This window comes from Choloepus didactylus, chromosome X (genome assembly GCF_015220235.1).
Source record: "Choloepus didactylus isolate mChoDid1 chromosome X, mChoDid1.pri, whole genome shotgun sequence".
Classification (NCBI taxonomy): domain Eukaryota; kingdom Metazoa; phylum Chordata; class Mammalia; order Pilosa; family Megalonychidae; genus Choloepus; species Choloepus didactylus.
In genome coordinates this window covers 17,176,497-17,189,076 of record NC_051334.1, presented here as the reverse complement: position 1 = coordinate 17,189,076, position 12,580 = coordinate 17,176,497, and the positions used below count along the sequence as shown (strand labels likewise).

At 41.1% G+C, this 12,580-nt stretch overlaps 1 protein-coding gene across 1 annotated transcript in view; it reads left to right on the top strand.

The window, feature by feature from the left end:
- MAP3K15 (mitogen-activated protein kinase kinase kinase 15) overlaps positions 1 to 12,438 on the top strand; it is a 204,892-nt gene extending 192,454 nt beyond the window's left edge. Inside the window, 5 exon segments of the mRNA XM_037820970.1 lie at positions 2,961 to 3,180; positions 10,011 to 10,123; positions 10,971 to 11,077; positions 11,160 to 11,233; positions 11,792 to 12,438. Of these exon segments, the coding sequence (XP_037676898.1) occupies positions 2,961 to 3,180; positions 10,011 to 10,123; positions 10,971 to 11,077; positions 11,160 to 11,233; positions 11,792 to 11,879 (602 nt within the window). The 3' untranslated portion in view covers positions 11,880 to 12,438.
- The last annotated feature ends 142 nt before the right edge of the window (positions 12,439 to 12,580 follow it).

Below are 12,580 nucleotides of genomic sequence, written 5' to 3'. Positions count from 1 at the left end.
ACCCGGAAGGTCGGAAAGCAGTGACACGAACAGATATCTGCACGCCAATGTTCATAGCAGCATTATTCACAATTGCCAAGAGATGGAAACAACCCAAATGTCCTTCAACAGATGAGTGGATAAATAAAATGTGGTATATACACACGATGGAATACTACGCGGCAGTAAGAAGGAACGATCTCGTGAAACATATGACAACATGGATGAACCTTGAAGACATAATGCTGAGCGAAATAAGCCAGGCACAAAAAGAGAAATATTATATGCTACCACTAATGTGAACTTTGAAAAATGTAAAACAAATGGTTTATAATGTAGAATGTAGGGGAACTAGCAGTAGAGAGCAATTAAGGAAGGGGGAACAATAATCCAAGAAGAACAGATAAGCTATTTAACGTTCTGGGGATGCCCAGGAATGACTATGGTCTGTTAATTTCTGATGGATATAGTAGGAACAAGTTCACAGAAATGTTGCTATATTATGTAACTTTCTTGGGGTAAAGTAGGAACATGTTGGAAGTTAAGCAGTTATCTTAGGTTAGTTGTCTTTTTCTTACTCCCTTGTTATGGTCTCTTTGAAATGTTCTTTTATTGTATGTTTGTTTTCTTTTTAACTTTTTTTTCATACACTTGATTTAAAAAAGAAGGGAAAGTTAAAAAAAAAAAAAAAGAAAAACAAGGAAAAAAAAAGATGTAGTGACCCCTTGAGGAGCCTGTGGAGAATGCAGGGGTATTAGCCTACCCCACCTCGATGGTTGCTAACATGACCACAGACATAGGGGACTGGTGGTTGGATGGGTTGAGCCTCCTCCCGAATGCCTCTTTGTTGCTCAGATGTGGCCCTCTCTCTCTGGCTAAGCCAACTTGAAAGGTGAAATCACTGCCCTCCCCCCTACGTGGGATCAGACACCCAGGGGAGTGAATCTCCCTGGCAACGTGGAATATGACTCCCGGGGAGGAATGTAGACCCGGCATCGTGGGACGGAGAACATCTTCTTGACCAAAAGGGGGATGTGAAAGGAAATGAAATAAGCTTCAGTGGCAGAGAGATTCCAAAAGGAGCCGAGAGGTCACTCTGGTGGGCACTCTTATGCACACTTTAGACAACCCTTTTTAGGTTCTAAAGAATTGGGGTAGCTGGTGGTGGATACCTGAAACTATCAAACTACAACCCAGAACCCATGAATCTCGAAGACAGTTGTATAAAAATGTAGCTTATGAGGGGTGACAATGGGATTGGGAAAGCCATAAGGACCACACTCCACTTTGTCTAGTTTAGGGATGGATGAGCAGAAAAATAGGGGAAGGAAACAAACAGACAAAGGTACCCAGTGTTCTTTTTTACTTCAATTGCTCTTTTTCACTCTAATTATTATTCTTGTTATTTTTGTGTGTGTGCTAATGAAGGTGTCAGGGATTGATTTAGGTGATGAATGTACAACTATGTAATGGTACTGTAAACAATCGAAAGTACGATTTGTTTTGTACGACTGCATGGTATGTGAATATATCTCAATAAAATGAAGATAAAAAAAAAAAAAAAAAGTACGTTGGAGAATTTGGGAAGTCAAAACACCCAAATTTCAAAAGCTTTCTTTTCTTTGGTCTGTTGTATCTATGTGATGTTATACTTAGCAACTTTGTCGTATATGCTTAAAGGCATTGATATTTAGAGGGAAATAAAGTTATCTAACCAGCTCTGAAGAGCTACTAAACTACCTGAAGCTGAAAGAAAGGACTGGGTAAGAGACAGACTCCAGCCCTTGGGTATCTGAGAATTGGGTTGCAAATGATGCAAAAATACTTTAGACCAACACTTTCCAATAGAAATATAATGTGCCACACAAATGTGAGCCAAATATGTAATTATAAATTTTCTTTAATGTGAGCCACATTTTTTAAAAAGGGAAAAACGAGATGAAATTAATTTTAATAATGTATGTTATTTAACCTAGTAGATAAAAAGCATCATGTTAAGCTGTAATCAATATAAAAATTATTAGTACAATATTTTGCAGTATCTTGTCTGTCTTCAAAATCCAGTGTGTATTTTACACTTCCAGCACAATTTGGACTAACCACATTTTCAAGTGCTCCATAACCACACATGGCTACGGACTACCATAAAGGACAGCTGCAGCGTTGAACCCAAACTACCTTGTTATAGTATTTTCTTTTAAAGGGCAAGCTGACAAATAAAATATAAAGAGAGCAAGCCAGCAAAAAAAAAAGAGTATCATGACTCTGTATGTGCCCTCTTGGCATAACCAAGGCGACTGGGTATGAAAGTCATTCGCACTGAAAAGGGAGAGTTGAGCTTGGGAACAGGGATCCTACAGTTGGCAGGTATCTGCTTCAAGCGTATTACGCTCAGGGTTGGCTCCTGTCTCAGTCATCATGTGGTGGTTGTAGCAATCTCTGGCTTTTGCAGCCTCTGTTTTTGAAATGTTAACAGCAGCTTAATACCAAAGTTAGTTCTCCTTCAATGATGACTTCCTCCCATCAAGTGAGGCTTTGTAGTGATTTTGTTGGCATTGCCCCTTCTTGTCTTTATTTGATCCTTCACTGGCCATCTTCTGAGAGTGCTATGTAGCCTAGGCTCAGCTTCCAGGAGAGGCTTGTTAAACCCTCATACCTAATGACTTCCCCACTCCAAGGAGATGACGGGGTTGTTAGGAACTTGGTGGTACATTGTAAAAGCTGTCTTTGGCCAGCTAATTTGACATTTTTAAGCCTCAGTTCCCTTGTCTGTAAACTGGGGGTGATTTTTACATTGCAGAAAACCGGGTTAAATTGTCTCCTTCCCATTTGTAAAGGCAGCAGTACCTGGTGGAGCGTTGCCCTGGCCAGCCCAGCCTCCCAAGAGCCTAGTTGGCTGACGAGCCATAAGCGAAAGCAAGGCCTGGCCTGGTTGAAATGCTTTTCTGCTAACCATGGTCATTTCTTCCATGACCTCACAGAGCTACAGGCACACTTTGAGCCTGCCTCTGAGATAGAAGGGGTGGATACAGATGTGGATGAGGTGGAAGAGGACTGCCCCTCCACAGACCCACATGGAAGTGAGGTGCAAGCCGTGCATGAGGGGAGCAGACCTGGTTCTGCGGTTGTTCTGGAGACCCCACCCCACCAGCAGCAACACCTGAGACTCCAGCTGGGCAAGCTCAGGCAGGAGACCAACAGGTGAGGCCCTTCCATGCTCTCCAGCAGGGGTGGGAGAATGCCAGGAAGCCTCCAGGTAACTGGTGTGATTGTTGAGTGGACAGTGCCTCACCCAGGTCTCAGGAAGGCCTTGTAAAGCAGATATTTGGCGCAAAGCATCTTAACCATCTGTGAACTTGGCAAGGGGGTATTCTCAGCTTAAACTGAAACTAGAACAATGTGTCTTTTTTCCTTAAAATATTAGGAATCACACAGAAATTAGCCACACTAAATGCAACTGGATCTCTGTGAGTTCTTTTTCCATCTCTTCACCAAGATGGGGCCCAGCAGAGTACATCTGCAACCTGTGGGGGTCAGTTAGCACTTTGTCAGTGGAAGTGTACCCCATAATTCTAACCCCCAGGGAGCTTCCCCAGTCATCTTCGAATCTCTTCCTTGGGATTTTTCATGATCCCTAGGCAAGAACTGATGAACTGCCTTCCCAACCAGGAGACCATGGCACTGTGGCAGTGCTCCCCCAAGAGTGCTTGTCTGTTATGCTCACTTCCTGATACACAGTAGGTGCTCAGTAAATATCTGGAAATTTTTTTCATTCATTTGCTTTGGGGAATCACATTATTATTGGGCTTTTAAAAAATACAATCCACAACCATAGCAAACCAGTTGATACTTGCTCAGAATGTTGCTTTGTTGCCCGATGGTCATTGGTCATATTAATAAATATTTAACGGAGTAGATAAGGTGCCAGTTATCCACATTTTGGATGAAAAGTTGTATACACCCCCAGGGATCTCTAAAGTTGAATTTTAGACAGATGTAATAATTTTTTAAGGGGTCTCGTTCTAATGAAATGGTAGTTGTGGCAAAATTTCTTGTTTCAAATACGAAGCACGTTTCAAATATGAAGCACATATGAAAGCAGCAATACTTGAAAATTTTTTTTCTAATGAGGTTTATAGTCATGACATACATAAAATGTTATATATGTGTTCATATATAACCACTGTTTAGTCATTCTGTCTTCCAGTCTCAGTAGAATTAGTTTGGTTAAATATCAGCCAGCTCCTTAATGCACACTGCTAACTAATCGACACACAGTCCCCACGTGCTGTGCCTATACTTGTGGGCTGGAGAACCCTTAGCTTTGGCTGTTGGGTGGAACAATGTTGACTGGGCCAACTGTCTTCATCCATGAGAGCACAGGGAGCCCTTCCACAGGTGAATTGGGAATGGCTGTGGATGCATGTGTGCAGAAAGAGAGTTCCGAGCCAGCTCTCTGGTCCAGATAGGTGCAGGGCTTGAGCATTCTAATTAGTGGCCAGAATTGTCTCCTTTGCTAGTGTAAAAAAGGACTTGAGAGACAAGGACAGTGGAAGGCAGGGGTGGGGAGTAAGAGTAGTCAGCATTCCTTACTCACTGAGCTCCCGTGTGTAGTCTCTGCTATCCCCGGGATGGAAGTATTCTCTCCCCACTCCATTTTGCCACCAAATTACCCAGCAGGGCCTGTGTTATCAGATTTGCTACGCTGTTTGCCAATATTGTTTACGTGTTGTTATAGAGTAACTTCTGAGGGCAACTGCAGAAATTAACTTCAATGAAAATAAGCGAGTTCAGGGAAGATGGCGGAGTAGGAGAGAGAGCAAAATTCTCCTCTGTGAAAAACACTAGATAAAGGAGAGAAAGTGCTCCAGAACAGCAGTTCCAGGGTTCCACTGGCTGGCAGGGACTTCTACACCCATAGTGAGTGTGGACTTGGAGAAGCCAAGAGACTACCTTTAAGACGGGGTGAGTGTTCAGCCTGGAATGCTGCCAGGGAACAGGCAGTTGGAGCTGGCTGATGAGTGCGGAGGGTAGCAGCCTTCCGTGGTCAAGGTACCCTCCTCAGCACTTGGCTTGGGTGATAACCCTTCGCAGATCTGCAGTGAAAAACCCCCGTGCCAGGGACTGGCGGTCGGACCAGGCAGATGAGTGCAAAATGGGACAGCTTTCCACACCCCATGCAGCCATCTTTGCAGTTGGCTGGGGAGATGACCCTTCACAGCCCCACAGCTGAGACCTTCCTTGAGGGAATTCCAGATTCAGACAGCATCCACTTTTTCTTCCACAGAAGCAAGGGTGCTGTGTGGAACTACCAGGAGCCCTCCCCCAATCCCAGGGAGTCACGGCCTCACAACAGACAGGGACTGTGGGGCATTTGAGCTGGAAGATAAGACACGCAGCTCTGCAGCCCCAGAGAACTCCACCCACAGCCCTGGGAACAGCTGGGATCACTGTGTGCTGGAGTGGACTCCCTGCCAAACTGTGCAGGGCAGGCTCCCCACCAAGAGGTGGCTTGGGAGCGCCATCCGCTGGTAGGTCAGGGAAAGTGCACTCCACCAAGCTGTAGCTCTGCCAAATTAAAGATAAATGTTCAAATAAGCCTGCATATCCTAAAAGAACCCTATCAAGACAAATGCCAAGAGGCCAAAACAACAGAAAATTTTAAGGCATAGAAGAAACCAGAAGATATGGATAACCCAAACGTCCAAATTAAAAAGCCAGAGGAGACACAGAACTTGGAGCAGTTAATCAAAGCAGTCCACGCAAACATCAGTGTCATGGCTCAGGATATAAAGGACATGAAGAGGACCCTAGAAGAGCATAAAGAAGAATTTGAAAGAGTAAATTAAAAAATAGCATATCTTATGGAAATAAAAGATACTGTTAAATTAAAAATATTCTTGAGACACATAATGGCAGATTTGAAGAGAGAGAGGAATGAATTAGTGAACACGAGGACAGGGCAATGGATTGCGGAAGCACAAAAGAACAAATGGTAAAAAAAATCAAATAATTTGAAATTGTTCTCAGGGAAATGATGGACAACACGAAGTGCACAATTATAAGAATTATTGGTTTTCCAGAAGGGGAAGAGTAAAGGGCTGTTGGGGAAAACTTCCCAAACCTTCTAAACGCCATAATATGAATATCAAAGATGCCCAACGAACTCCAAATGGAATAAATCAAAATAAACCCACCCCGAGACATATTCTGATCAGATTGTCAAATGCTGAAGAGAAGGAGAAAGTTCTGAAATCAGCAAGGGAGAAGCGATTCACCACATACAGGGGAAACAACATAAGACTAAGTAGTGACCCCTCAGCAGGCACCGTGGAGGTGGAAAGGTAGTGGTACGACATATTTAAGATTCTGAAAGAGAAAAATGGCCAGCCAAGAATTCCTTATCTCACAAAGCTCGCCTTCAAAATTGAGGGAGAGCTTAAAATTTTCACAGACAAAAGACGCTGAAAGAATTTGTTAACAAGAGACCTGCCCTGCAAGAAATACTAAAGGGAGCTCTACTGGCTGAGAAAAAGACAGGAGAGAGAGGCCTGGAGAAGGGCACAGAATTGAAGAGTATTAGTAAGGGTAACTTAAAGGAAATAAAGATAGAGCGGGGAAAAGTAGATCTGACTTGACAAAAACCAAAGGATAAGATGACTGATTCAAGAACTCCCTTCACAATAATAACATTGAATGTGAATGGATTGAACTCCCCAATTAAAAGATATAGATTGGCAGAATGGATTAAAAAATATGAACCATCAATATGCTGCTTACAAGAGACTCATCTTAGACCCACTGACACAAAGAGATGGAAAGTGAAAGGATGGAAAGAAATATTGCAAGCAAGCTATAGCCAAAAGAAAGCAGGGGTAGCAATACTAATTTCAGATGAGAAAGACTTTAAATGCAAGGATGTCATAAGAGACAAAGAAGGACACTATATACTAATAAAAGGGACGATTCAACAAGAAGAAATAACAATCATAAATGTTTATGCACCAAATCAAGGTGCTCCTAAGTACATGAGACAAACACTGGCAAAACTGAAGGAAGCAATAGATGTTTCCACAATAATCATGGGAGACTTCAATACATCACTCTCCTATAGACAGATCAACCAGACAGAGGACCAATAAGGAAACTGAGAACCTAAACAATGTGATAAACGAATTAGACTTAATAAACGTATATAGAGCACTTCATCCCAAATTACAAGGAAACACATTCTTCTCTAGTGCTCGTGGAACTTTCTCCAGGATGGATCATATGCACACAGATATTTGCACACTGATGTGCATAGCAGCATTGTTCACAACTGCCAAGAGATGGAAAGAATCCCAGTGTCCTTTAACAGATGAGCGAATAAACAAAATGTGGTATATACATACGATGGAATACTATGCAGCAGTAAGAAGGAACGAGGTTGTGAAACATAACAACATGGATGAACCTTGAAGACATGATGTTGAGTGAAATAAGCCAGATACAAAAGGAGAGAGATTGTATGTTATCACTAATGTGAACTCTGTGAAAAATGTAAAATAAGTGTCCTGTAGAGTATAGAGGGCCTAGAGATAGAAGCTAGTGAAGGGGGGATGATAATCTAATATGTACAGATCTGATAAAGAGGGTGAACTTAATGGTATGGGAATGGGCAGGTATGACTATGGTTCATTAATACGATTATAAGTATCAGTGACTCTTTGAAGGCATACATGTTCGTAAATGGTTGTTTAAAGGCACGTAACCCACAGAGTAGCACCACAAACCTACATAAGCGTTAGCATGATATAAGGTATGACACTGGTGCAGAGGGTTAACAACAGAGTGGTATATGAAAAAACTATCCATTACATATTAAAGACTATGTTTGATAGAAATATCTTACCAATACTACACTAATACTAGGGATGAATACTTAGCAGCTGATAAGAGCTCTGGGATATATTATAATTGTTTAAAGTTGAGAGTGATGAGGACTGTACAACTAAGTGAAGATAATGTAAGAAACGGACCATTTATCTTGGGATAGAATGTATATTAAGTGAAATTAGGAACCCACTACTTGATAAATCAAGCCCTCGACTTGAGGCATGCTCTTGTGAAACTTAGGGTTCTAAATGGGAGGCTGAGCCCTCCTATAATTATGCCAAAGAGGCACCTCCAGGGAACCTCTTTTGTTGCTCAAATGTGGCCTTTCTCTCTCTAAACCCAACTTGGCAAATAAATTCATTAACCAACACTCCCCCCATCCCCACCCCCACAAAGGACATGACTTCCAGGGGACTGAATCTCCCTGTTAATGTGGGACATGACTCCCAGGAATGAGCCTGGCCCTGGCAGCGAGGGATTGAAAATGCCTACTTGACCAAAAGGGGAAAAAAAAAAAAGGCAACAAGCTGAGGTTACAGTGGCTGAGGGATCCCAAATCTCTTATGCAAGCTCCAACTAGACATCCCAAATGGCCACAGTATGCCATGCCCTTACCAAAAGTAGTCCCCAAATACCTAGGCCCCTACCTGAGATTCTATAAAAGATTCACTCACTAAGTTTTATGTTTCAGAAACTTAAATCCACCAGAGTGTTCCTATGCCAGACAAGTCCTAAAACCCAGAGGCAACAGCCTCTTTAAGAACAATCAGATGCAGCCCCGATGCAGCCCCCTTCCCTATACTGTTGACACTCCCTTTTAATATGAACAAGGTAGGGGGCTCACTGCCTAGACACCCCTGAAGATGGAGAAAGGGACTAAGTGAGAGGAAGGGGTAGCAACAAACAAGACAAGATTTAACAAAAGTCTATGAATACTAAAGCTTTATATATACATATTTTTTTAGATGCTGGGGTGTTGGAATAGCTGGAAGGTGGTAAAAGACATAGTGGAACTGTAACCTATAACATCCTTTGGAATTTGCTTTATAGCTACTCGTTGAATTGTGCTCTGAAAGCCTTCACCTTTCTGTATATACCCTATATTGCATAATAAGAAAAGAACTGAAACTGGAACTGTAACCCATAACAGTTTTTGAAATTACTTATATAACTGCTTGAGCTGTACATCGAAAGTTAAACACCTTTCTGTATGTATGTTATATTTTACAATGCTAGAAATAGCTGAAGTTGTGGAACTGTGACCCATGACATTCTTTGAAATTTGCTATTTGTTAAATCTTACTTGGAAAGTTATCACTGTTATGTATATATGTTAAAGTTCACATAAAAAATATATTAAAAAAAAAAAATGAGCCCATTTACTAGGTACATGAACAAATGAGAAAACCTAGAAATGGCTCTAATCTGCCAGCCCCTAACTCCCCGTCCCCGTGTGACATCCCTGAGCTGGCATAGGGGACTAAGTTCTTCCACACTCAGCTATGCCAGGCCCTCTTTCTTTGTCCTAGGAAGAACTATGTACAAGATGGGCCACAGGAGACCATCCTGATGGGCAGAGTGCAGCCTTGTTGACTCTGGCCAATTACTTCTCTGGGCCTCAGTTACTTCAGCTATAAAACCAGGATAAAAAATGCTTACCTGATAAAAATGCAATAAGGCTCATATGCTTTAATCCACATGAAGTATGAAGCACAGTACTGGATTCTGTGCTAAACACTGCTCAGTAGATGTTAGTGGCATTCCTCCCAGCCTTCCAAGAAGTTCCTTTCACTCCCTCCCTACCCCATTACTTCAGAAGCAGAGGGCTTCTATCCTCCCTACTTGGCTTATTTCCTCCTATGAGGAAGGAGGAGTCTAACTGCTCGTTTTGGCTATTTTTATGTCACTCAGAGACAAGTTTAAATAATCAGACGATTCCTCCGCCTGAGTTCTTCTGCTACAACAAAGGGTCCCTTATACAGGCTGAAACCCAATTCACAGCTCTTTTAACAACGTATTTGCTTTCCTCACTAAACTGACTGTTGGGATGGTGCTTGTTTTTTCCAATCCCTAATAGTCAAATGTTTGAGTTGTGCTGAATAGTGTTAGGCTCTTCATCACTCTCCTCTGCATGACTTTTTTTTTTTAACTAGACTTTTGGAACACCTAGTTCAAAGAGAGCGAGAATACCAGAATCTCCTACGGCAAACTCTAGAACAGAAAACTCAAGAATTGTATCGTCTTCAGTTACGTTTCAAGTATAACGGTGAGAATCATTTTCCACTTGCTCTGACATGTCTGTGGATGTGAGACAGACTTTTAAAATCTTGCTGATTGAAGAAACAGTTTAGGTTATCCTCTATTCAATCAGTATTCCGGTAGATTCTAGAATACTACTCAACAATAAAAAGAAACTATTGATATATCCAACAATATGGATGAATGACAAATACATTATGCTAAATGAAAAGACATCAGCTTCAAAAGGATACATACTATATGATTCCATTTATATAATTCTCTGGAAAAGGCAAAACTATAGGGACAGAAAAAAATCAGAATGGCAGGGAGGGGGATGATTATAAAAGGACACAAGGTAACTTCTGGAAATTTCTCTACCTTGATTTGTGGTGGTGATTATACAACTGTATGGCTTTATCAATTCATAGCACTGTATGCCTAAAAAGGGTAGTTTACTGCATACAGTATACCTCTGTAAACCTGACGTGCTCATTTGGTGCCACTTAGCAAAGAGCTATGGCTACCTCTTCGAACATGAATGGGTAAGCTCTAAAGCAAAATCTCAATACTAAAACCTAAAAAAAAATATTTTAAAGACAAGGGAAAGAACATATAAAGCAGCTGACAGATAACATATGAAATTCCAATCTAAATAATGGTATCATAGGTAAAGGAGTGTTTTCACTCTCTGGAAACTGAATCCAAGAATTATGAATGGTTGATTAACATGTATTAGAGCAGCTGAATGATTTAAGTTCATTTCATTTCACCACATTTACATTCTGGAATAGTTTATTACATCCAACTTACTTTTTAAAAAGTTTTACTGTTAGACATTAATATACAATAAAATGAATTTCTAATCATTACAGCTATTGCAGAGAACCCAGCACCCCATCATAAGTCTCAGGAGAGAACAGATAAAGAGCTTGTAGATTGGCTGAAACTGCATGGAGCAGATCCTAATACAATTGAAAAGGTAAACATATAACCATAAAATGATCTAAATGCTATTGTGAAAAAGCTGCTTAGCTCTTTTGTGTATCTCATCTTTGTTTCAGATTGTTGAAGGTTATACACTTTCTAATATTCTTAATGATATCACTAAGGAAGATCTAAGATATCTTAGATTACGGTAAGAGTAGCCTCAAAACAGTTTCTATAGTACAAAATTATTTTGTGTGTGAAATTATGTTTTAAACAAAGTGCTGGTAACTTCCACTGTCATTGAAGTAAAATTTCCCTTTCCCATGGCTTAGTCAGACAACTAAAACTACCTAGCCTCCCTCCAAACTCTGGAATTTTGCTAGGTTCAAGCAGGGAAAAGGCAGCAGAAGGCCAGGTCCGAGAGAAGAAGGAAGATGCGGTGGAAGTGTTCTCCCCATTTCAATCTTCTGCCACACACAGTTGGCTGGGAGTAGGGTGAGGAAAGGCATGTAATGCCACGGATGAGACCCAAATCCTCCTTTCTGTAGCCTACTCATCCCAGCATTTATGTAGCCTGCTCTACACAAATCCACTCCTGCTACTTACTGCTGGGGCAGAAATGTCACATCTGTGTGTGTTTTATTTTTGTTGAGACTAAATGCCAAATCTAAACAAATCTAAAATGATATAATATTTGCCATAAGGGCTCCTAAGGAAGCGTTGGTTTTGTTGCTATAAAGTTTTTTCTTAGGACTCTGTCTCACAGGGGTGGTCTCCTCTGCAGGATCTGGAATGCAGTCACCCAGCACAGAATACAAGCTCAGGAGCCCTCAAAGACCAAAGATGAGGTTTAAGCACAGTCAAGTAAGCCATGGGACTGAGTGAGCAAATCCCCCTTCCCCCAGTCTTTGCTGGTAAAGCAGCTGTTAATATACATACTTTACACAAGAAATGCAGTTTTAAAAGCTAGCCTATGTAAATGGATTGCTTACCCATTATTGATGCACGTTTTAAAGATGAGCTGTACAGACTGTGAGCCTTAGTTTTGACATCCCAGCCTTAGTATCACAAAAATCTTAAAATTGACTTCAATGAAAAAAAAGATGAGCACACCCTATCACACTTGCTAAAAATGCAAAAGTTTTTGTTATTTTAAAAGGCTGGAAAACTACGATGTTAAATTATACATGATCATTAACTGGTATTGCACTTAAATTTGAGAAATGTGATTAAGAATATTCCTTGTATTTAATGTAAATAGAAAACTATTAAGAAAATAGTTTCGTATTTATATTGAATTATAAATGAAGAAAACTAAACCATCTGGCCTTTGAAATGATTACGAAGAAGTCTTATTTAACAATGGCATTGTCCTTCCACCCCCTGCCCTAATAATAAATATTGTGTTTTATTACGGAGAACCGCTGGTGATAATGGAACTCTGCATTCCCATTGCGGGGGGGGGGGGGGTGTGCTCTCAGGGGCAGTTGTATGAGCTGGTGGTTAATGCCAGTCTGCCACTGTAAGGGGCACAGCACTGATACCTCAGGGGAAT